At 38.8% G+C, this 22,958-nt stretch overlaps 1 protein-coding gene and 1 long non-coding RNA gene across 3 annotated transcripts in view; both read right to left on the bottom strand.

The window, feature by feature from the left end:
* Positions 1-10,123: 10,123 nt before the first annotated feature.
* LOC140325506 (uncharacterized) lies at positions 10,124-17,658 on the bottom strand. The gene is made up of 2 exons (XR_011919688.1): positions 13,855-17,658; positions 10,124-13,765 (listed from the first exon to the last, which is right to left on the bottom strand). It is a non-coding gene; the product is annotated as an uncharacterized lncRNA (long non-coding RNA).
* Positions 17,659-18,399: 741 nt separating this feature from the next.
* Positions 18,400-22,958, bottom strand: part of MBTD1 (mbt domain containing 1) — a 48,978-nt gene continuing 44,419 nt past the window's right edge. For both annotated transcript variants that reach the window (XM_072403369.1, XM_072403370.1), the window contains exon 16: positions 18,400-18,779. In XM_072403369.1, coding sequence (XP_072259470.1) covers positions 18,661-18,779 — 119 coding nt within the window. In that variant the 3' untranslated portion in view covers positions 18,400-18,660. The remainder of the gene's footprint in view (positions 18,780-22,958) is intronic.

The following is a 22,958-nucleotide window of genomic DNA, read 5'->3' as shown; positions in this document are numbered from 1 at the left end:
TAGAGGTACATAACCCCCAAATTACTTCATCTTGGAGGCCCCAACTGACCTCTGTGTAAAGGTTTAAAGTTGCAACTTTAGTTCCAGAACTCCAACTGGCTTCATTGAAGAGGTACAGAACCCTAACAGATGTCATTGTAATGGTACAGCACCCCAGCTAGTCTCATTGTGAAGGTACAGAGCCCCAACTGTCCTCACTGTGCAGGTACAAAGCTCCAGCTGTCCTCATTGTCGAAGAACAACAACTGGATTTATTGTCAATATACAGTAGTCCAGCTTCTCCTCATTACTGAGATTCAAAGGCCCAATTGTCACCATTGTGAAACTAAAGAGCCCCAACTGTGTTACCTGTGGGGGTACAGGATACTAACTACTCCCATAGTAGTGTTACAGCTCCAACTGTCCTTATTGTGGAGGTACAGAGCTCCAACTATTCTCATTGTGGAGGTTCAACACTGTTTACTGTTATTATTGTTGAGGAACAGAGCTCCAACTATCAACATTGTGCAGTTACCTTTGTGGGGATACAGAACTCCAACCGACCACATTGTAAAGGTTCAAAGTTCCACCCATCGAACTGTCTTCATTGTTGAGGGATAGAACCCAACAGGTTTCATTGTGTTCGTACAGAGCCATAACTGACCTCATGCAGAGGTATAGCACCCAAACTGGACTCATTGTGGGGGTGTAGAACTAAAACTGACCTTTTTTTTGGAGGTACAGCACCCCCGCTGGTGTCATTGTGGTCGTACAAAGCCCCCACCAGCATTGTTGAGGTTCAGAGTACCAAGTGTCCCTATTCTGGAATTAGGGAGCTCCAAGTGTGCCCACTGTGGAGGTACATAGGTCCAACCACTGCCATTGAGGTGGTGCCGCTCCAACTGTCCTTATTGTGGAGGTGCAGAGCTCCAGCTATTCTCATTGGGGAGGTTCAACACTTTAACTGTTGCTGTCAAGGTAGAAAAGCTCCAACTGTCATCGTTGTGCAGGTACAGAGAACCCAACTGACTTCATTGTGGAGATGAACAATCCCAACTGCTAGGTTCAACGTTTCAACCATCCTCATTGTTCAAGCCTAGAAGCTCCAACTGTCCCTATTTTGGGTGTGCAGCATCCAAATGCATTCATTGTGGTGGTAAAGAAGCATACCTGGCCTTACTATGCAGGTACAGCACCCTGGTTTCCCTGTGAGGGTACAGTAGTTTAGCTCCTCTTTATTGTTGAGGTTCAGAGCCCCAGGGGTTACCATTGTGGAAGTAAGGAGCAGTTAGTCACTGATGAAGTACTGACTGCTTCATCTGACAGCTGCAGCTCCTATCTTCCTACACATCATTTGGAATCATCCTATCTCTTTGACCAAGTATATGCTCCCCTGGACTATCCTTCTCTTCCCACAATACCGATAACTCGAATAGACCCTCCATTCTGGCTTCTACCACTTTCAACATTTGCAACTACTTTGCTAGTTTACAGCAACCCCTGAAGAAGCCCTTGTTAGGCGAAACGCATCAGTTATTTTGGCTGCTCGGTTTTGTAACACAGTATCATTGTGCTTGTTAAAGTAGGTAACCTACGTCTAGTACTAACTTGACTGGTTAATAAATAGATTCTTGCTTAAGAGATCTCTATTTTGTATTAATGTGTAATCAATGAGAAGTTATCACGGAATACAGTTTCAATAATTGCCTAAAAACACCTGCGTGTCAATTCCTTTGTTTTAATCAATGGTTGTCTAATGCCAGAAAATGTCGTAAAAATAATATTTCGATGGTATCATACACCTGATGTCTTACACAGGTTGTTCCCCAATGTGGATCCTACCTGTTGGCGATGTGGGACACAGCGGGGAACTTCGGAACATGTGTTCTGGTACTGTCCCAATATTCGGAGTTATTGGGACCGGGTTCATAAGCTGCTTCAGGATGTAACTCATTAACAAATGTCCCTGGACTCGCTTACCCATCTACTGGGGCTACCCTTAACGGGTCTCCCCAAACCTACTGGCAAACTGGTTGCACATGTTTTAGTGGCAGCTCGCACCCTGATACCGACCGGATGAAAGTCCACTTTGCCTCCCTCCTTGGAGGACCTATATACCCGCATACAGGATGTTTGCCTAATGGAATACTTACTGCCCTTATACAAAACAAAGTGGATAGATTTGAAAAGATCTGGGATCCATGGGACACCTTCTATGCTCAACTGCAAGTTTAGGGTTTAGTTGTGCTCCATTTGCTCCGGTATACCTTCTCAATAATGCCCACCTGCCCCCCTTCTACCCCCCCACCCTTTTATTGTTCCTAAGGGATATTATTTTGACTACCTTTATGCTCATGTTTATTTTATATTGTATGTTTCTTTTTTGTTTCTCTTTTCTTTTCCTTTCTTTGTTGTGATTTGTTTCAGCATTACCGGATGGGAGTCTACTTTGGACTTTGGCCTTAACATTACTCGACAATAACATTCCTATCTTGGATTCTTTGATTGTTGAGTATCTTGCTCCACCTGATGTTTATTGATGTTATTTACATTGTTCCTATTCCTGTATTGCTTTACTTCTTGTTTGTATTTACAAAAAACGCAATAAAAACACAATTTCAAAAAAAGAAAATGTTGTCGTAGACCCAGAAGAGTTTGCCGTGAAGATGGTGACTTTAGGGGGAGGCAGCAGGTACAGGTTCCTTGAGCTGCCATTGCTGCAAGACAAGCGTGTGCAATAATCAACAAGCAATGCTGAATATGGCAAAAGCTCACCCACACTGATAAAAATGTAATTCCACCTTTTGAAACGTTAAATATTATTAATATTATATTAACATTATAATAATAAACAGGATTTATATAGCGCCAACATAGTACGCAGCGCTGTATAATAAATAGGGGTTGCAAATGACAGACAGATACAGAAGACACAGGAGGAGAAGAGGACCCTGCCCCAAAGAGCTTACAATCTAGGGGAAGTATCACACAATAGGAGGGGGATATGGAATGGTGGGGAGTAGTGAGGCAGAAGAAGACGGGTAGGTGAGGTTGAAGCGTTGGGTTGTGAGAGCTCTTGCAAATGAGCGGAAAGTAGGAGCAAGCCGAATAGGACGAGGAGACCATTCCAGAGAGTCGGGGCAGCTCTAGAGAAGTCTTGTATCCATGCGTGTGATGAGGTTATGAGTGATTAATATAATGAAAAGCCATTCAGCAGTCTTAATGATTGAGAAGAACACGTTACTCATGATTCATTCATATAAACCCGATACAGATTTATTTTGTGTATTATTAAAAAAAAGTCAAGTTTAGTAAAGTACACAAAGTTACAATAATATTTTTACATTCATGCCCAGAACAGATATCCAAATCTTATTTCACTTATTTTATATACATTAGAATTCATATATTAATCACACATCAGGAAAATAGCATTAAATCTTATACATAGATCATCTAATGTATCAAAGACATACAATACCAAAGTAAAAATTAGATACGTATTTCTCATTTAGCATTTGCTGTATATTTAAAAAAAAAAAAAGCACTTTGACTCTATACTCTCTATGCCGTAATAATAAGCTGCTGGTTTACTAAAAGTATGAAATTAAATAAAATGCATAATCACAGTATTTAAAATATAATTAGAAGGTTCACTGTCTAGAGTATTTAGCACCATGTCTATATAAATAATTATATATATATATTGTTGTATTTCCATCTATAGAAAAATGGTATTTATTACAGAAGTCAACAAAGCAAGGCAAAAAAATATTCCAAACATTGGCATATATACATATAGATTTTTTTTTCTATGACTTTTTTTTTGTGTGATCAACTCAAAGCAATAATGTTATCAAGTTTTATGAATTTTACTCATATAGGGGGTTTATGCAGTGTAGTTATCTAAGATTCACCCAACTTTTACCCAAACTGTACTCATTTGTAATATTTATTCAATTAGAAAAATATACAAATCATTCATAAATTTTCTAATTGAATCCAATAAAAACATTTAGAAATAGACCTCATAGGGGTCTGTTTGTAAATTCTTTGCACAATTCGGCCGTTTTTATGTTTGGATTTGTTCTGCATCCATTGGTTTTTTGTATAGGTATTCCCAGAGTTAAGGACGTCCGACATACAGATGACTCCTAGATACGAACAGGGCTTCCGAACGCGGCTTCCCCACTCGTTTGTGTGCAGGATGGAGGCTTGATGGAGGGAGGGGGCAGTTTGCATGACTTGAAGTACAAGTCTGAGCTGTTCTGCAGCCTCTTGTAACTCTTTGATGATCCAAACTCTGCAGTTGTTTCTTTTTGCATATCAAAGCAATATTGTTTCCCCATTAACCCCCAACAAATGTAACACAAATTCCCACTGATCCTGTGACAGATTCCACAACCCTGTAATGGGGTGGCAACGCTCTCCCATCATTTCTTAAATCTGGGCAGTGTTGTTACCCTTACGTTGGTTGTACCAATGTGCTCATGCAGCAGGGAGCATGTGTATCGGAGTGATGACGGACAGCTTCTTGTAACTATCAGCACCTAGCTATGCCCAACCCAACAGTCATTAATTTCCTCCTCCTCCCAAAAACAAAACAAGCATAAACATGGATAAAAATCAAGTCAAAATTAATTTATGTAAACTGCACAACGAATCACAAATTCATTTTTCTTTAGTCTAAATTATTAAATTATGGTACAGTGAAAGGTGTGGAAAAAACAAACTGTAAGTGGTCTCTGTGAATAGAAGAGGATTTAGGGAAAGGCTGACCAGCCCTTCCTATTGATTGCAATGCCGTGTTCTGTATGGGATAATCCATAACAGTGCCGTACTATTCAGTGTGTAAAGAAAAGCAATAAAGCACAGAAAGCTACAAAACAAACACATTGGGCTGAAAAGGATCTCAGGGTACCCGAAGCACAGTTATCCCAGACTGGGTCTGACTGATAGAGACTTCTTACAAGAATATAAGTATAAGCCCTTGTTAACTAACACAATGGCCCTGATTTATTAAAGCTCTTCAAGGCTGGAGTTAAGCTGGGTGATCCAACAAACCTGGAATGGATTTCCTAAAAGTCATGAGCTATTTGTTAGCAAATGTCTTCAATCCTGGACCAGATTTGTTTCAGGTTTGCTGGATCAACCAGCTTGACTGATGAAAGTGTATTCTCTCCAGCCTTGGAGAGCCTTAATAAATCAGGCCCAATATATCTAAAGCCCATTTTTTCACTTTGGATATAGTCAGGGTAAGACCTGATATTATTTATTTTGCCTTCTCTGTTTTATCACAGAAATTTCCCTACACTTCCTGTTCTGTAGACCCAATGGGAAATGAATGGATATCTTTCCTATATGAATAGCCCCCTGTTAGACAGTGGCCACCATTAGCATCAGCATTAGGAGGTTTCTCCATGGTTCTCCAAAGTTTGTGGCCATCTTGCGCATCATACACTACATGTGATCAATAGTTGTGCCCTGACTATGCACATAAAAAAATTCTGGACAAGCAAAAAAACACTTCATACCATCTCATATACTTCTGTAGACATAGGCATTGTGGAGAAATTCATCCTTAAAATTTACAACAGAGACTGCTGCTTCCCCCTTCATTTTATATGGGGAGCACATCCTTGGCAGCTTGCTGACCCTCTAATATAAGCACACAGAAGGTGTCCATCAGCAAAAATGTAGGGGTTTATTTCTAAAGCTGCAAATCTGACATCTCACTGATATATAACTTCTCAGGTGGAGAATCTTCCAGGTCCATGTATTTCAATGGCAATAATTGATTCTCCTCCAGGGAGTCAATGTAATTTTCACTGCTTTATAAACAGGCCCCTTACAGTCTTTATTGTAAAATGCAAGGATTAATTACTTCTAAATACAAGCAGCTAGAGAGGTCAGTGAAGGATTTTTATGATTCGATAAGAATATGCTAGAAGTTTATGCAGGAGTCATGCAAGGTCTGACAGTTGACACCATGCTGATACCCCACACAGCCTACCATTTTATGAGCTTCCAAGGAGTCCGCAATAAATATGGTTTATAGCCCATTACAAATTAATGGTAAGAAATATTTCTATGTAATGCAATACTTCCATATAAATGTAGTCACCGTAAATCTTCATTAAACCTACAAAGGCAGCCAATGCAGAAGAATGGAATTAAAATAAAAGTTATATATTATTCCAACAATCATGTTCTGTGCATATATTGGTTCACATCATAGTACGCTGCACTTTTTGTGTGTTGAAGGATGCTGTCCCTGGATAGAATGATAAAGTCACAGGTCTATAGGTTTTCCTTCTCTATGGTCAGACCCAACACCATGACTGGTAATACTGCCAGAGGAAACGGGTGATGTCCTGGACCCGGACCAGATCTTTTGGTTTTTGTAGTGGCAGCACAAGGATAACGGTGGGGCAATTAGTCAAACACCCGAGCTGCATTCTCATTCTGGGTCAGGGATTCCGAAGGTAATAAAGTCGGCGGATCAGAACTTCAACCAGACAAGATGTATTTTTTAGAAACTGGTTAGAAATGGCAGTGTACATTATCTTAATGATAGGTCAAATGAAAAGCATTTTTTAGCTTTGGATAGAGAATGAAATAGGTAAAAGTCAGATTGGTTTTCTGTGTGTTGTCTGCGTCCCTTGAGGAGCCTTTAGGACACAGAGGTAATCTCTGCAAAGGGAAAGGATAACCCCCCCCCTTAAAAATTTTTATTCTGATTACCCATCACCTTCTGTCTTGACGGTAAAGGTCACAAGGACAAACAGGTAGAATTGCCCTAGCAGGGACACAAACACACCAAAGTTGGCTATTTCACTGATGTGCTTTTAAATTTGGGTATTTATTTAAAGCAAGGTGTCACAGATACCCCTGCCTTTACTGGCTTTAGAGTCCAGTTATCACCCCGGCTCCTTTTAGCTGGGTGCACCACCCGGCACTTTTCAGTAACTACCCGACTGTTTTTGAGTAGTTACTGAAGAGATGGATCACAACACAGGGTCTGCCACCCAACTACAACTTCTTACCACCCAACTGTAAAAAAATTCTGGGGGTAAACACTGGAGTCTGTAAATTACTTAGCCCAGGTGAAATGAGAGGGCACAGAATTCTTGGCTTCTTGTACAGCATGTTGAAAGACTCCCAAAGCCAATGAGCTGTGAAAATTGTTTGGGCCAAAATGTGCTAAATTGCCCCCCATCTTCTAAATTGGTTTCCATTTCAGTAAATCTGCTACCAGATTGACCTACCCCTTTATGTAGGGTGTTGGAGCTGATGTCCCTATTTCCCAATAGGTCTGGCATGTGCTACATAAACACACCCTGATGGTCCAATTCAACTATTAAGAACATATAAAGTAAATATTCTCCATTCCCATTTGTTTTATATTCTTGTTAAAACATCTTTAAGTTGATAATCTCACTGATCTTACCAGATGGTTTCTGGACTACAAATATATAAGAATAACGGTCCAGAAGGTTTGATTCTTCGGGAACCAGAATGATCACAGCTTGAAGTTCTTACTTTCACCGGATCTCCCTATAATTTGGTGAGAAGTCTGGGCTCTCGGATGTTTTCTGCCATTATTGGTATAAAGGGCATACACCAGCATCACTTAGGGTCTTTGGTACCTGTTGTTGAAGTATTAAACAACAAATATCCTTTTAGATTTTCTTTATAAAAGGTCTTCTAAAACTTTCTTCTGAACATAGTTTTGGGGTCCTGTGAGGTTCTTAAAAAAAAAATTGCAATTTTGTATTTTCTTTTTTTTTTATCCTTTTATGCACATCTTGACAAAAAAAGATGTTACATCCATGTCAAGTTTTTAGCCAGATGGCTCCATGGGATGAATTAAGAAAAGCCAAAATCTTGCCGACACTTCAAAAGATTCAATTGTTGAATGTGCTAGGAAGCCATTAGCTCTGGCAGTGATAAGGACTTGGGCTTTAGACCAACAGGCTGTGATACTTTATCCAACCAAACATCCATATTCCTTGTAAGACAAGCAGTTGTCTATACAGGGGCTATAATGGTAGAGTTTGCATCCCCGGCCCTCCTCAGACAGGTTCCAGCTTTCATATTCATCTGATATCTCCTGAATCCTCCAAACGAAGGATCTGAATCCTTGGATACTTGTAAGAGGGCTGTAAAAAGCTTTGGGCACTTGAACTTTTTGATGAACTTTTTATTCTTTTCTATCACCTAATCATGATGATCTTGTCCAATTCTTTCCATTATTTTAGGATAAGGTTCTTGAGTGATGAACAAACGGTTCGTTGGTCCTGCAACCCTCTGTACAAATTTTCACAATCCTTCAAGAGACCTTTGAAGAGCTGAGGGCCTCCACTTCATTCTTTTCTGGTGCCAGCGAAGTAGCTTGCAGCTGGAACCAATGTTACCGGGTCTGCCTTACCACCAAAGAAGAGCCCAGATGGAGCCAAGAAGCCAGAGACTTCAGGACTATGGAGGGGAAGAGGAAGGAATCATGGAGAAGATCTCTTGACATGAAAAGGTAAACAGACCAGAGCTTGGAGGAACATCTCAAACCTTATTGCAAACTTGGGCGAAACAAAACAACAAACTCTGATCCTGGATAGTAGTAAACCTTGTCCTTATAATGTAGGTTCTTATCCTTACTGGCGACCGGTCATCTTTCAGGTGTGTAGACTTGAATAATGACTGCTAAGTCAACTGAGAGCCTTGGAATGCTTTTTCTCTGAAGTCTCCAGAGCTAATATATCCAAGAACCCTCAGAGTCACCTAATGCATATGCTTTGTTGCTGTGGCTGCAATTGAGTGCTTGATACAGTCTACATGTACTTCCCTTAGGCATCTTTACTTTTCTCAAGAGATTGCTGGGGGTATCGAATATTGATAATGATGATCAAGGCGAGTATTCTTCCTAATGACAACCATTAGAAGGAGCATTTTTCCCACTACTGGCTAATGAACAGGGCGCTACATTGACCATTACTATATTGGGCATTCTTTTCACTGACCACCACTGTAAAAGGTATGTGTTAGGAGACGCTCTTCAGGCCGACATTCCCGGGCAGTGTCCCACCGCAGTGGAGCACGCTTGGCCTATTCCCTCCGGCGGCGGCGCTTGCTGCAGCAGAGAAGATCTAGGATTTAGTGCTTCATCCTTGTTTCCCTTTAGCTGTGTTTTACCTCTTAGCATTACCTGCACTGAAATTGCACGGCTGAAGGGGATTCGGGGCTGTGCTGCAGCTGATTCGCTGAATGGTTCCTGATCAATCTCATGCTGCCATTGGCTGCTGGGTCCCTAAAGCCTATCTGCTCTCAGATTTCAAGGCCCGTTGTAGTGTTTAGGTGAACTAATCTGTGCTAGAGAGATTCTCGTCTGATTTTCCGTTGCCGACCATTGCCTGTACCCTGACCCATTGTTATACACAGCCTGCACCAGCCTCTGCCTGTGACCCCGACCCTGCCTAATCCCTCTGTACCCCATTTGGTGGCCTGATCACCTGTCCATGACTTTGTACTCTGGATTAGCCTGGTAGTTCTTGACTGCTTAATCTGTGGGTCCCTAATTCTCTGCCACCCCTTCCTGGGGGCAATCGTGTGCTGCGAGACGCAACCAGTCTCCCGAGGCTGAGTGGGGGCTTACTAGAACTGAAGACTGCAGGGTTAGATTGGGGGACTGGCGTTTGGGGAATACTGGTGCTGGCCAGGGCCTTACATTATGTTTTCCATTGACCAACAGTATTAGAGGGCCCCACTCTTATAGAACAGCTTCATGGTGTGGCTAATGCACCCGCAAATATGGATATAATACTTTTTAAATAAGACCTGACAATTACTTACAAGGGTTCCTCAATGGTAAAAAAAAGATTGAGAAAGAGACAATGTCAAGAAGTTTTGGTCTTGTGTTGATGACAATAGTTTGAAGTCACTTATGAGGTCACTAAGAATTCATTGACAGGTGCCTTTGGCCTGCAGCTTATGACCTACAAATCCATTTTTAATGCAAACAAAAGCTGACACGGCACCAAAGTCTGCTTCAGACTAATTTAATGTACCAGCCAAATTGATATCAGTGTATTGGTCCACACAACCCCCACCCCACATTGGAATTAGACAACAAGGAGACGAAAAACACAAATGCATCTAAAATATCTATTTCCAAATGTCCATAGACAGATATAAATATACATAAACATAACAAAATCTGTACAAATGAATGCAGGCTATGGTTTCAGTATTGGGGCATAGTATTTTAATAGATCATTTTAAAATCCATCAGTCACATATTACTCACAAATAACCTTGTTATTATTCACATTTTTTGTATATTTACATTGCATTAGGGAATTAATATCCAGCTACATAAGAATGTGTTTTTTTTACTACATAGTCTTTCAGTTAGTTACATTTTCTTTTATGCTTTACTTAGAAAAATAGAACTTGCCATCTAAAGATATATCATTCACTTTCTACATAGAAACTTCTGCTTTTACTGTTCAGCAGCTACGTCGTTATGTTACACTAACGATGCACTGAAGGAGATGAGTGGATTGTCACTGCCTTTGTAAAAAGAAATGGGCCTTGTGTATGGCAAAGTGGAAGGAACAGTCAGTGTTGTGCATTGCAGCCAGTTACCATTGTTGTATTTATATTGCAAGACAGAAAGGAAGAATCTGATTGGTTGCAAAGATCCTTATCATTGTTTTAACCTCCTGTTTATTGGCCATTGAAGCCCAGGGGCCTTTATGCAGCCAATCAGATCCTTCTATCTTTATCCTCTATCTATTACACTGCAGATATCGTGTATCAGTACTGATGCTGGTTACAGATACATACAAATTTTGTCTTTTATTTTAAATACAATCAGAATTGACTACGGTAGTTGTGAATGTTTTTTTGGTGCCACACACGGTTTTACATTTTTTTTCATCTCTTTTTTTTATTTCTCGTCCGTCTTGAATGGCAGCCACCTACATACCTTCAGCGCCACCCCTGAGATCTATATTGTGCTGCCCTGCCCACAATTGCACAGCCTTAGTTAAGAATTTAGGTGGGTCGCTACTACTCAAGAGGGTCGGGGGAAAATTTCAAGGACAACTTTGACTTTTTAAAGTGCTCATCCGATCTACGTTTATGCTTGTCTGGCAGCCTCCCAAACTCAGAACAAAAACAGTTGAGTGAAAGTCCAAAAAAAATCCTTTGGCGGGCTCGCCTAGGCAAAGTGGCATTAATGGACCTGGGGCTGATCTTGGGAAAGCTGTGGACTTCAAGTCCACTGACTATGGAGTCATTATAGTCTAATTTCTACAAGACTGTAGAAATTAGACTATAATGGGGGAACCTGGGTGACCCAGCAAACCTTGAATGGATCTAAGTATTTGCCAACTAATAGTAAAATATTTTCAAAACAAAATTCCAGGTTTGCTCGATCCCCTTGTTTCTCCCATGATAGTCTATCTTCTCCAGTCTTGGAGAGCTCCAACAAACCAGGTCCAATGCCTTCTTTGCCTTTTTAGCGACCCAACGAAATTGTTAGCAATGCCGCTTAGGAAGTGGGAAGCCAATGTTTAAATATTTTGTGAATTTTATGTTTTCTTTCACTCTGATGTTTTTAATCAGTGCGGAGGGTTCCTGCAGAAGTAGTCCTCATATTTGCCGGACTTCTTTGATTTGATTGCGCACAGTCAAAATATAAAAAAAATGATAAGATTCTAAAACTCCTGAATTGAGATGTGTGTGCACCTTACTAGCTGCCTTTATACTCCATGGCCACCAATGTGACCTGGTAAATGCCATTCTGAATACAACAGGTGGTCATGGAGCAGTACTGACAGTTTCTTGGTAGTGGTACATGGATACATGAGGCTCAAATAAATAACTGGAAATGCTTTGTATTTAAAGTAAAGAATAAGATTTCAGCTGCCATATATCTCAGTGCAAATAGACTTGCATCAAATATAAAGAAACTTAAATATCACATTTGAATTCAAGAAATTAAAAACAACAGAAAAATAATAAACTCTGATGAATATCAATGCAAATATTAATTGTGCATGCAGATCCTGTATACATTATTGCTTGTTTCAATATATAGTACATTTAATGCATGAACATATCGCTTCTGGAAAAAGTGGGGAATCCATGCTGTCAGAGGGCTCGGTAATTTTTGTAATTTATGAGCAAGTAAAACTTAATTTAGCATTATTGGATATAGTATGTCAAACAATGCTGCAAAATGACCTATAATAGCCAAAACAAGCTGTAAGAAGTTTGGTATAATAGGAAGAAGTAAAACTCAGGCCAATACTTTTTGCAATGAAAACTTGGGAAAAGTCCATTCCCAGTTCTATTTGAACGTTAAATTTCATCTACGGGTGTTACAGTGAATCATGGGCCCCTTAAGATTTGAGAGTCATAAAAAATTGGTGGCTTATTAAACCCAGTGGTGTCTTTCTAAAACTAAAATATTGATTTTTGGTCAAGCAGGACATAGCAAAGTACATTAATAATGTACGCAATGGAACTGATTTATTAAAGCTCTCCATGTTTGGAGAGGATAAACTTTTATCAGTGAACCTGGGTGATCTAGCAAACATAAAATTTGATAGTTTTGATAATTGATAGCACATGTCTTTCACCCCGGACCAAGGTTCACTGAAGCCTTGGAGAGCTTTAATAAATCAATCTGCAAAAGGTCTGCAAAGGGACAATACCAAGCAGAGGAGTTTAGCACTCCTTTATAATTTTAGGTAGCTGTGGTCCACAAATTTAATGAGTTTGACATGTCTGATGTATACTCCTCATTTTTTGGAATTCCCAGGTCATGGAGCTATTTTAGGTCAGCCTTCCTGCTCTGTCTGTGGCAAGATATAGCATTAAGTCTATGGCCAATATTTCACCGATGGAGCACTGATTGAGCCACTGTAAAGTATCAGCAACTGGTCACTTAAGAATGACTATATGGTGCTTTTCCATTGCAAGCACTCAAATTCACAGAGATAAATGAAACTGCTCTGACTGTCTCTAAAATTCCTAGGCTCCTAATATTTCACAGTAAGGACTTCACATATCAAAATTTCAAAAAGCAGGCCTAGCATTAAAAAAACTGATCGAAAAAAAAGAACCTGTCCATTATAATATATAGTTAAATACAAGAGTTTCTAGCACTACAGCATAGTCCAGATATTACTTTCTTTTCCTGTGTATTAAGTTATTCCGGAGCTGTCACATTTGTGTAGCCCCAGACTGCATAGAAAGATATTACTTCCAGATACGTCTTTCCTTTACAGCCTCTGAAATATTAGGAATATTCAGGTACGCAAATCGGCAAAGCTAGAATGAGACTGCCATGGACTGCTAAATCACAAGGATAGAAGATCAGGTTTGTCATAGGAGATTGGCATAGGATTTGCTGAGCTGCAATCTGCAGCATGCAGTCAATAGGGAAAGTTCTCATTAAGAACCGGCTTGGCTTGGCTTTTTTACACGCTCCATAGAGTTGTTGGAATATTTAAAGGAAGAATATATCTTTGTAGATTTAGTAACCCGATTCTCCATTTATTTCTAGAATGTAGTAGAACCAAAGCAAGGATTATGTGCTCAGGGTAATAGGAAAATGTTCTCTTTGAGTTGTTTTGTACTAAAAACATTCTTTTGTGACAACTATGGACAATGTCAGTGCATACTAATGCATTAGCATTTGTAGCAACCTGTAAAATGTAAGGAAACCTTCGCTCATTGGTTTAGGTGAAGAGGGAATACGTAAGGTTGATGTATTGTCCTATTTATTGTACAGCGCTGCGTAATATGTTGGCGCTATATAAATCCTGTTTATTAATAATAATAATAATAATAATAATAATAATTGACATGTCTCATGAATGTGCCCCAGTTCTTCCAATCTGCTCTTTTAAATTCATGGACCAAAGTCCATCTTCTTGTACTGATTAGCCTACATAAGGTGAGCATTGTTCTGGTGCATTGGGTACAACGTCTTACCAACCGGATCGGTCAAAATTTTTGGTACCCTGTACCACTGCTGGTTTGCTAAAAGGACAACTTTAGGTCAATGTGTGGGTAAAACTATGAACTAGGAGGTTAATGGAGATGGTACTCTATCACCACTGCCCAAACTTTTCAGCCCATTAAGTTTCTTAAAGTTGCCAATAAAATGAAGTCAACACCTAGAAGAGGAACAATCAAGGATCTAGTCATGGGTCCATCACACTGGTACACCCAAACATATTCCAGGGACAATGAGGCTATGCAAATTATAAAATATATTCAACATCCAGTCAGAAACTACCCAAATCCTTCAACTCATTGCGTGCCATAGATTTGCTCAAAAAACAGAGCCAACATTTAAATCAGAAACTATCAAGTATCCAGTCATGAGTTCATCACACTGGTACAGCCAAACATAGCTCAAGGACAACGAGGACACGCAAATTATAAGTTGTATTCTCCTTCCAGTTGGAAACGATACATGGAGTAGCCCTTTAAAAACGTCAGCTTCGCCTTTTCTACTGAAAACCATTGAGCGGAGTTATTATAAAAGCACAAATTCTGGAAATAAAGAAATCAGCCAAGAGTTACAAAGCAAACTTTTTCAATGGCTGACAACACCACATTAGCATCAAAGCCCTTACAAAGAACTACAAAAGCCAAATTACTGTAAAAATTAAAGAGAATCTGATTGATCACGATAGAAACCAAATGTCTTGTTCAGTAGGGTAACAAACTGTCCTAGTTAAAAAAATGAAGGTTAAATGCACCTTACAATGGTAAAACTTGCTTGGGTAGTCACTGGGCCCATGATGTTCTCCCCATACATTGGGCCTGATATATCAAAGCTCTCCAAGACTTGAGTGGGTGATCCACCTGGAATGGATTTGTCCAAATTAATTTGCTATTAGATGGCCTGGCCAAATCCATTGAAGTCTATCTTCTCCAGTCTTGGATAAATCATGCCCATTGTGAAGAAATCAAAGTAAGGGACCACATTTTTTAAAACTAAGTAGGTGAACTGAAGTGGAACCTAAAGCTTGGGATTCAGAAAGTGATCTCACACCCAATTCCAACCTAAAATGATGATATTACTGTTGGGTAGGCTTAAAGGCTCAAGTGACCCAAATTTTTATTTTAAGTAACCAGGAGAAGGAGAGCGTGATCTAACCTGCTGGATAATTTTTGGGTGGATTTTTCCTTTTTTAATTTCCTTGCACTACAATTTTACTGTTTGTCCCACAGTACAACAGTGTAATGGAGGTATGACACCCTCTAAAGCAACCCCAGACTGGCTCTTGCTATTGGCCAAAGCTTTTACAACAGACATCTGCTGGACGAACCAATATTACACACCATCAGCAACAAATATACACCGAAACATGCACAAACAACACAATACTAGAATGTTACCAGTGACTGATGTGTATTAAGGCACACTGATCTGTACCTGGCCATACATCCGATTAGGGATACCTTGCACCTACTGCTTCCCTATAGATTTAGATTACAACAAAAATATCTACAATGGTTTCCTGCATCTAAGCTTCCCATCTATGTTTTAAATGATTTGCCCAGTCACCTTTAAGCCTCTTGTACAGGGTTACAATATAACAATACAATCTACTCCAGTAATGTTATATTGGTATAATATGAGGACCTTCCTATACTATCCAAATGGGAAAGCCCCTATGTTAGGTACCTATTGGTAGATCTAAAGTAGATTGCATGGGCAGATTGTGAATTATGAGTAGAAGCCATTCATTTAATTTGTACCCAGTAATGTGGGCCATTAGTAGAACAAAGATTGCTCAGTCAGGTTGGATAGTTATGTTTAGGGGACTGTCCCACCCAATGCTCAAAAATCCAGTGTTGGGTTGAGGTCTTTGGAGTAAGCCAACAAACCTGGTTAGACTGGAAAAATAACATTGTTGCCCATTATAACCAATCTTTATCCTTTTTTTATAACCTTTTCACAAAATGGGTAAATCTGATTGGATACAGTGGCCAACCCATTATTCTTTGGATCCAGTCAACCATAGGAGCATGTTCTTCAGCTCTGGTTGTCCCGTCAAAACCATAAAAGAATGGATGGCCCAGTGATGTCCTCTCCACTGATGCCTTTACTATACTGTCCTTCATTGAGTTGATCTTCTCATGAGATGAAGTACCACTTCCCACCTCAAAGCTACCACCACAATGGAATCAACAGAGAGGACAACTCAAGACCTACAGCTAGTGTATCTCTATAACTCAACACTGAATTTTTAATATTACATTTACGAATAAGGATGTACCAAGCTCCAAAAAAGTATATATTGACAGAACATTTTCAAAATTTTTTCCCATAGAGTAGGGAAGGGTAAAAACCCCATCAGGATTGTTTTGTGGTCATCTGCATCCCATTGGTGAGATCTCCTTTCACTTCCTGTGGATACAACAGGGAATCATTCCATTGTGGGAACACCACCCCTACAAGGCAGCCATGTTTGATATAGGTATGAGGTATTGTAAAAACAAGGGGTTCATAATCAATAAAAGTATCGAAAAATGCAACACATGTAGTATCGATAAAGAAAAACTACCGGAGTCCGTGCATTTAGTGGTCCTCATCTCCAAAAGGTTGGGGACCATTGGACTAGATGGATCAATTAAATTCCTGTGTTGAACATGCTTGTGATCATAAGCTTACCAATTTGATTAAATGGAGGGTTTGTTATTCACAGTTCGTATTCAATGTGATCATTTCTAATTGAATCAAATAAACACTTGAATGATGTTGGTACAGGTGGGGCCACCATTGAACTGATTAGATAAATCAATAAAATCCCACGGTCATTTCAATTTGTGAGCAAAAGCTTACGAAATTGGTCGAACCAAGGGTTCGTAATTTACAGTGCCATTTTATTTGATCATTTTTGCTTGAATCAAATAATCAATGGAATGATCATATGGACACATGTGGGGGGCCACCTTTAGATGGCATCAGAACAATTGTTCTTATTAGGAAATTTTCACTTTAATTCGGTTCTGCTACCAATTAAAAATGTTGGCAAAAAAATTTTGGCAAAAATTTAGGGTGAATTTCACCATTTGGGACACAGACAGAAGTTATTACAAAACAGGTTTTCAACCCCTCACCACTCTATTCTAAATCTAAAATGAATGTTTCTTTTGGGTTTAGATACAATTTAAACACATCACCTCACGCTACTGAATTCGCAACTACAAAATTAAGCATTTTCATTGGAGAAAACTCACGCACACAAAGGAAGTACATGAAAATGAGCCGGGAGCTGTACACACTGAACTTTTAAAGTGGGGGAGGGAAACATGGTACAAAAATTTGCTTTAAAAAGCTTATAACATATAAAACTGGTCAAAATGATTGTACTTTTCATAGAGCTCTATTTATAAGTTCCTCTGAAATTCGCTGACAGATGGTCGTGTTTCCCATGAAATCAATGATTCATTCTGCCTCTTAGTAGCCAATCGTCAAAAGTGCACAGCTGTCACAATAGGAAATGAATAGGAATGAAAGAAGTGAATTGAAAGGGGAATAATCTATACCTAAAGATAGGAAAAAAATTGTAATTTTTAAAAAAAAAGTTTGGAACCCCTCCATTGTTTTTACTGCGATTTAGGGCTTTATGGAGATTTGCTCTCACTTCCTGCATAGTGAAAGTTTTGTCAGCAGGACAGGAAGTCAGGGTAAATCACTCCCCCAAAATCAGTATAGGGGTTTCAACCCATCCCCAGTCTCATTAAACACCAAAAAAAAGTTTTTTGTTTGATGTTTCAATAAATTTAAAAGTGGTTGGGTTGATTTTAAAGAAGGGGGACCACTAGCTTGGACCCCACAAGTTTGACATTTATTGAGGTCTAAGGGGATTCGAGGTGATGGCCGAGTTAAAATGATAAAGATATAGAAAACAAACCATATATTCCACCAAAAGTTCAGTGTCTACAAAGCCTAAAACATAATAAAAATGCACATAAACAGCAGAAAAAAAGAAAAGAAAGTGCAACAAGGCATAAAAACATAAAAAGAGAAAACCACTTTAAGCCTGACAGTCATTTTAAAAAATAATTACAGAAGGGAATCATCATTTTTTGTTCATTTACAGTTAATAAATGCATTAGTACTTTAAAATTTTTCATTAAGCAAAGTTTAGTAACTAAAAATACGTTTCCTGGTCACAAAAAAAAAATTCTACCCAGTGTGTACCAAGATTGTAAAGATTTTTTTTGTTTTTGATTTTTTTATTATTATTGTTTTTTATTTTTTTTTTTGCAAAATATCACCCTTCCTAAACAAATAAATCTAGCCCTGCAAAAAAGGTACCAAAAAAAAAAATTCTGTTTTCTCGCCCACAATGCACAATATTTGTAAAATCTGAAAATATTACATTTCTTTTTTTTTTCTTTTTCAAAAACTTCCAATACAACACAAAAATCATCGACGTTATTTAATAAACTGTAAAATTTTTTTTTTCTTCACCAAAATATTTTCTTTGTCACTGAACAGAATGTCCCTGCACGCGAATCCATTTTTTGTGTGTGTTTTTTTTTTTTAGATTCAGTTTGTTTTGTTTTTTAACTTTTTTTTGTTTTAGTTTTTGTAAGAAAACATTCTTATGAGATATTAAGTTAAGAATCGTTCAACTTGCATCAGGGTTCTTGTTTGATGTAATAGCTGCCGGACCCGTTGCTCTCCTGGTCTGAGGCTCCTTGGAGGAAAGTATATTCATCTCCGTCTAGCATCTCCTCCTTCAGCTGTAATGTTGTTACTATGGAATGAAAAAATAAAAAGGTAAAAATATATATAAAATAAATAATATAAAATCATATATATATATAAAAAAATACCAAAAAATTATATATATATATACACATACACATACAGGAAGTCCCTGAGTTAAGGACATCCAACATACAGACGACTCAGATACGAACGGGGGCTTCCCTGCTTGCTTGTGTGCAGGACTGAGGCTTAATCTCCCAGTTTGCATGACTTGCAGAAGAAATCTTTTGCTAAACACAGCTGGGGTTGTGGGTGATCTTAAGAGCTGAGCTGATCTGCAACATCTTGTAACTCTTTAATGACCAATACAAACTCTGCAGTTGTTTCCTATTGCATATCAAAGCACACCTTGCTCCAGAAGTTAATGAATGTCTGGGCTCCATAAAGTTTTGCTTTGTTTGTGATTAACTCACAATGAGGATATTATATAGTAACTGACACCATACTGCCTAATAATATGTTGAGACAAACATCTGTCCTAATTGCATTTAATATAATAATGTACCTGTTCCGACTTACATACAAATTCAACTTAAGAACAAACCTACAGTCCCTATATCGTATGTAACCCGGGGACTACCTGTATGTATGTATATATATATATATATATATATATAAATATCATAAATTATACCATGTCTATATATGTATATCATTGTCATCATGAAATAAAAAAAAAACCAAAGGGATAGTAAATTGCTTATATAATATAACATTACACCGGTTCGGAGGACAGTATCAGTAGTGGTGAGAACCAAATGCTGTAATGTATGTATGTGTGTTCACATATGTGGGCATGTTCTGTATTGTGTGGGGGCACTATAATGAATTCCCCACATACCGTAATAAGTGAGGGCACATATGAGGATACTATAGTTTTGCTAGAGGGATCGGTGATTTCTATGGTAGTTATGCCTCTGGTATCTGTCATCGTTTTTGTTGCCACCCCGTCTCACTTTTGTACATGAGAAAAATAAGACATCCCCTGAAAACAAGCCCTAATGCTATTTACAGAGGTAAAATTAATATAAGACCCTGTCTTATTTTCGGGGAAACACAGTATTGCAAAATACTCATTTATTATAAAAAAAATTAAAAATACGCCATGTATATGTAGGAAGGAAATGCTTGTTAAATCAATAAGGGGTTCAGAGATTTAGGCAGGTAAAGTTCAATACAAATCAAGCCCACCTTCTGAGCCTTTTTATTGGTCGGTGAGGCTGCCCACATAATAAACAACCAATAGAAAGGTGTGAGAGGAAACAAGAAAGATTAGGAGTGGTAGATAACTTCAGCTTCCGTTTTCTCTGGATCTACTAATAATTTGGACGTGTGGTTACACTGAATGTCTCCTCTGCTTATGCAGTTTTTACATTTTAGCAAACAGAATTTGAATTTCCTAAGTTTATTTTATTTAATTTATCAGATCCCCTAGAGTAAATTTGATTTGATTGGCAGGTTGGTTGCTAAAGCACATTGATCATGAAGAAATTGGTATTGATTGAAATAAAATGTGATTTTCCATCTTCAGTGCTGCTGATCGCTCATCTTCTTTTTTACAGCCAATTTAAGCCTGATTGATCATAGCTCTGCAGGACTGGAGAAGATAGACTATTATGAGTGAACCTGGGTGATCCAGCAAACTTGGAAATGGATCCAGTCTGAGATTAAAAACAATTACCAAATGATGGTCAATGATTTTAAGAAATCAATTTCAGGTTTTCTGGAGCACCCAAGTTCACTCATGAACATCACCCTTTCTAAACATATATCCTGCCCTGCAAAAATGGTAAGAATTCTGTTTTTTTAATAATCAATATTTGTAAAATCTGAAAATTTAGGAGGTATCGCTTTCCACCTGGCCAATCAGAAAGCACACAGCCCCAAGCATTTTTGACAAGGCAGAAAGGGGTGGCTGGGATGTGATCACAGTGGGTTAGGTTATGACCAGCCTGGACGTATTGAAGATTTCCTGCGATTCATACATCGATTCTTCTAATCCCTTTTTTTTAGGAAAAAGGAGATGGAACATTTACAAATCAAGTACATTCATGAAGTCTTACACAGGCAGATTTGTTGTCAGTAATGAAGGTTTACTCAATCTTGGAGAGATCACCCGTATGGTATCTTGTGTTGAACAAATCTCTTTTGTATGAGGTTTTGCATCATTGGTTGTATAGAGATTTCCCTACCATGTATGAATTTTTTTCCCTTGCAGTACTTCTTTTGACCACAAGATGTCCCGGTATGTCAGTCTGAATGACACCCAGAGCCAATCAACCTTCAAGAATGAGCAGATCCTATAAATCAGGGGTCGCCAACCTTCTGGACCTCATGGACCACTAAATCCATGGAATCTGGACCATGCATGCGCAGGGAGCCATGTGTCACTTAAATGGAAAGAAACTTCACCCAGAGTGAAGCATGACGCCAGAACTCGTCCACTTTTCCATGGCAGGCTCATACCTGCTTGCTAAACATCCTGGAGGGACAGGCGCAGGGCTGTGGACACAACAAAAGTGCTATCCATAGGGGGGACATGATCAGCGGGGTCAGGAGAAGAACCCTGCTGGGACGCGCACCGGCCAGAGCCATGAACCACCAACATTATCTCGGTTTTGTGGTCCGTGGAACCACTGGTTGATGATCGCTGGTATAATTGGTGGCTCTTAGTGGGTATCACTATTTCACCTCTTAGAATAGTAAAATGATATATGTGCTGATCTCTGCATCTGCAGGACCACCATATTCTCCAAAGGAGGGGAATTATTCATTAAGGTGCCAACATATTATGTAGTGATGTACAATAAATAAGTATTTAAATGACAAAACAGTGACACAAGGGGAGGGGAGGACTTGGAGCAACAGGGCTTAAAAACTAGTTAACTACAATCTATTGTTCTGTATGACAATTGTGTGACCGGAGTGAGATGGTGTGAATGATTTCCTGCTGTGTCACCTATTATACTTTATCATTAGGATGACATTTTAAATAAATCCCTGCTGCAATAGCTCACTCATATATACATTTTATATTGGCGACAGGTTCTCTTTAGGTTTTATACGTATTTAAAGCTTTGGTGATTAAAGACTAAGGATTCCGTATGACCTCGCTGTGATCTGTATGGCTTTACAAAGCAATGTCAACCTGGCAAATAAAAAGAACCGCTGAGATCACATGACCATGCCAGTCCGGGAAGCGGGTCTGTGTATTCGCCCTCTGCTGCAAATGGGCAGTTGTTGGTGCACATGTGGCAAAAGATATTTGAATGCAGAATGGTGCTAGTATGCCTAAAATATGTTCAGGAAAATGGAGATTTATAAAGGTTTATAAAGGTTTTTATTGGTTTAAATGGCATCCTGGCACATTGGCAATTCAACAGATCAATGTTTCTTAACCAGGGTTCCTCCGGAGGTTGCTAGGGGATCCTTGAGCAATTTGTGACTCTCAGCTCAGTTTAATTGACACCAACGATCATTTTGGCTATCTGTAAGGGTGACATTCTTTCCAATGGCCAGCAATGTAAGAGGCATTCACCACACTAATATACTGCGAGCTGTGGATATAATAATTATAGAGATTCCCCAAGACCAGAAAGTTATTTCAAGGGGTTCCCCAATGTTAAAAAGTTGAGAAACACTTGTCAATGTTCACTGCAACAATTAAAATACCATCCCTAAGCTCTAGGTTTGGATTTTTTTTATCAGTTTGTTGCAGGCAAGAAGGACAATTTCCTCAATCTCCTTATTTTATTATAACTCCTTATTTTCCTTATAATTATCCCATCAGATCATATTGAAACACTGAGCATTGCAGCAATTTATAAGGTGGGAGGCTGAAGGGCTGATCTGGGTCAGACATTGGAACAGGGATTTACATGACTGATGCATCTCAGTTAAGATCTCATTCCGGGAATATATTGTAAATATATATAGAGCATTGCATTTCCACCTTTGAATGTATACAGTACTGAATTAAAGCTGCTTTAGGTTTTTTTAGGTGTCCATTTATGAATTTTTTCACCCAAAACGTGCACATTTTTCACATTAGATTTAATCAGAAAATGTGTCAATTACCTTTTATTCATAAATCCTACACTGTCTAGGTGAATCTTAGGTGCCAAAATGTATACCAGGACCAGATTTTTGTTGGGGTTCTCATTTA

The sequence above is a fragment of the Pyxicephalus adspersus genome, chromosome 3 (assembly GCF_032062135.1).
Source record: "Pyxicephalus adspersus chromosome 3, UCB_Pads_2.0, whole genome shotgun sequence".
Classification (NCBI taxonomy): Eukaryota; Metazoa; Chordata; class Amphibia; order Anura; family Pyxicephalidae; genus Pyxicephalus; species Pyxicephalus adspersus.
This window is presented reverse-complemented; position numbering and strand designations above follow the sequence as displayed.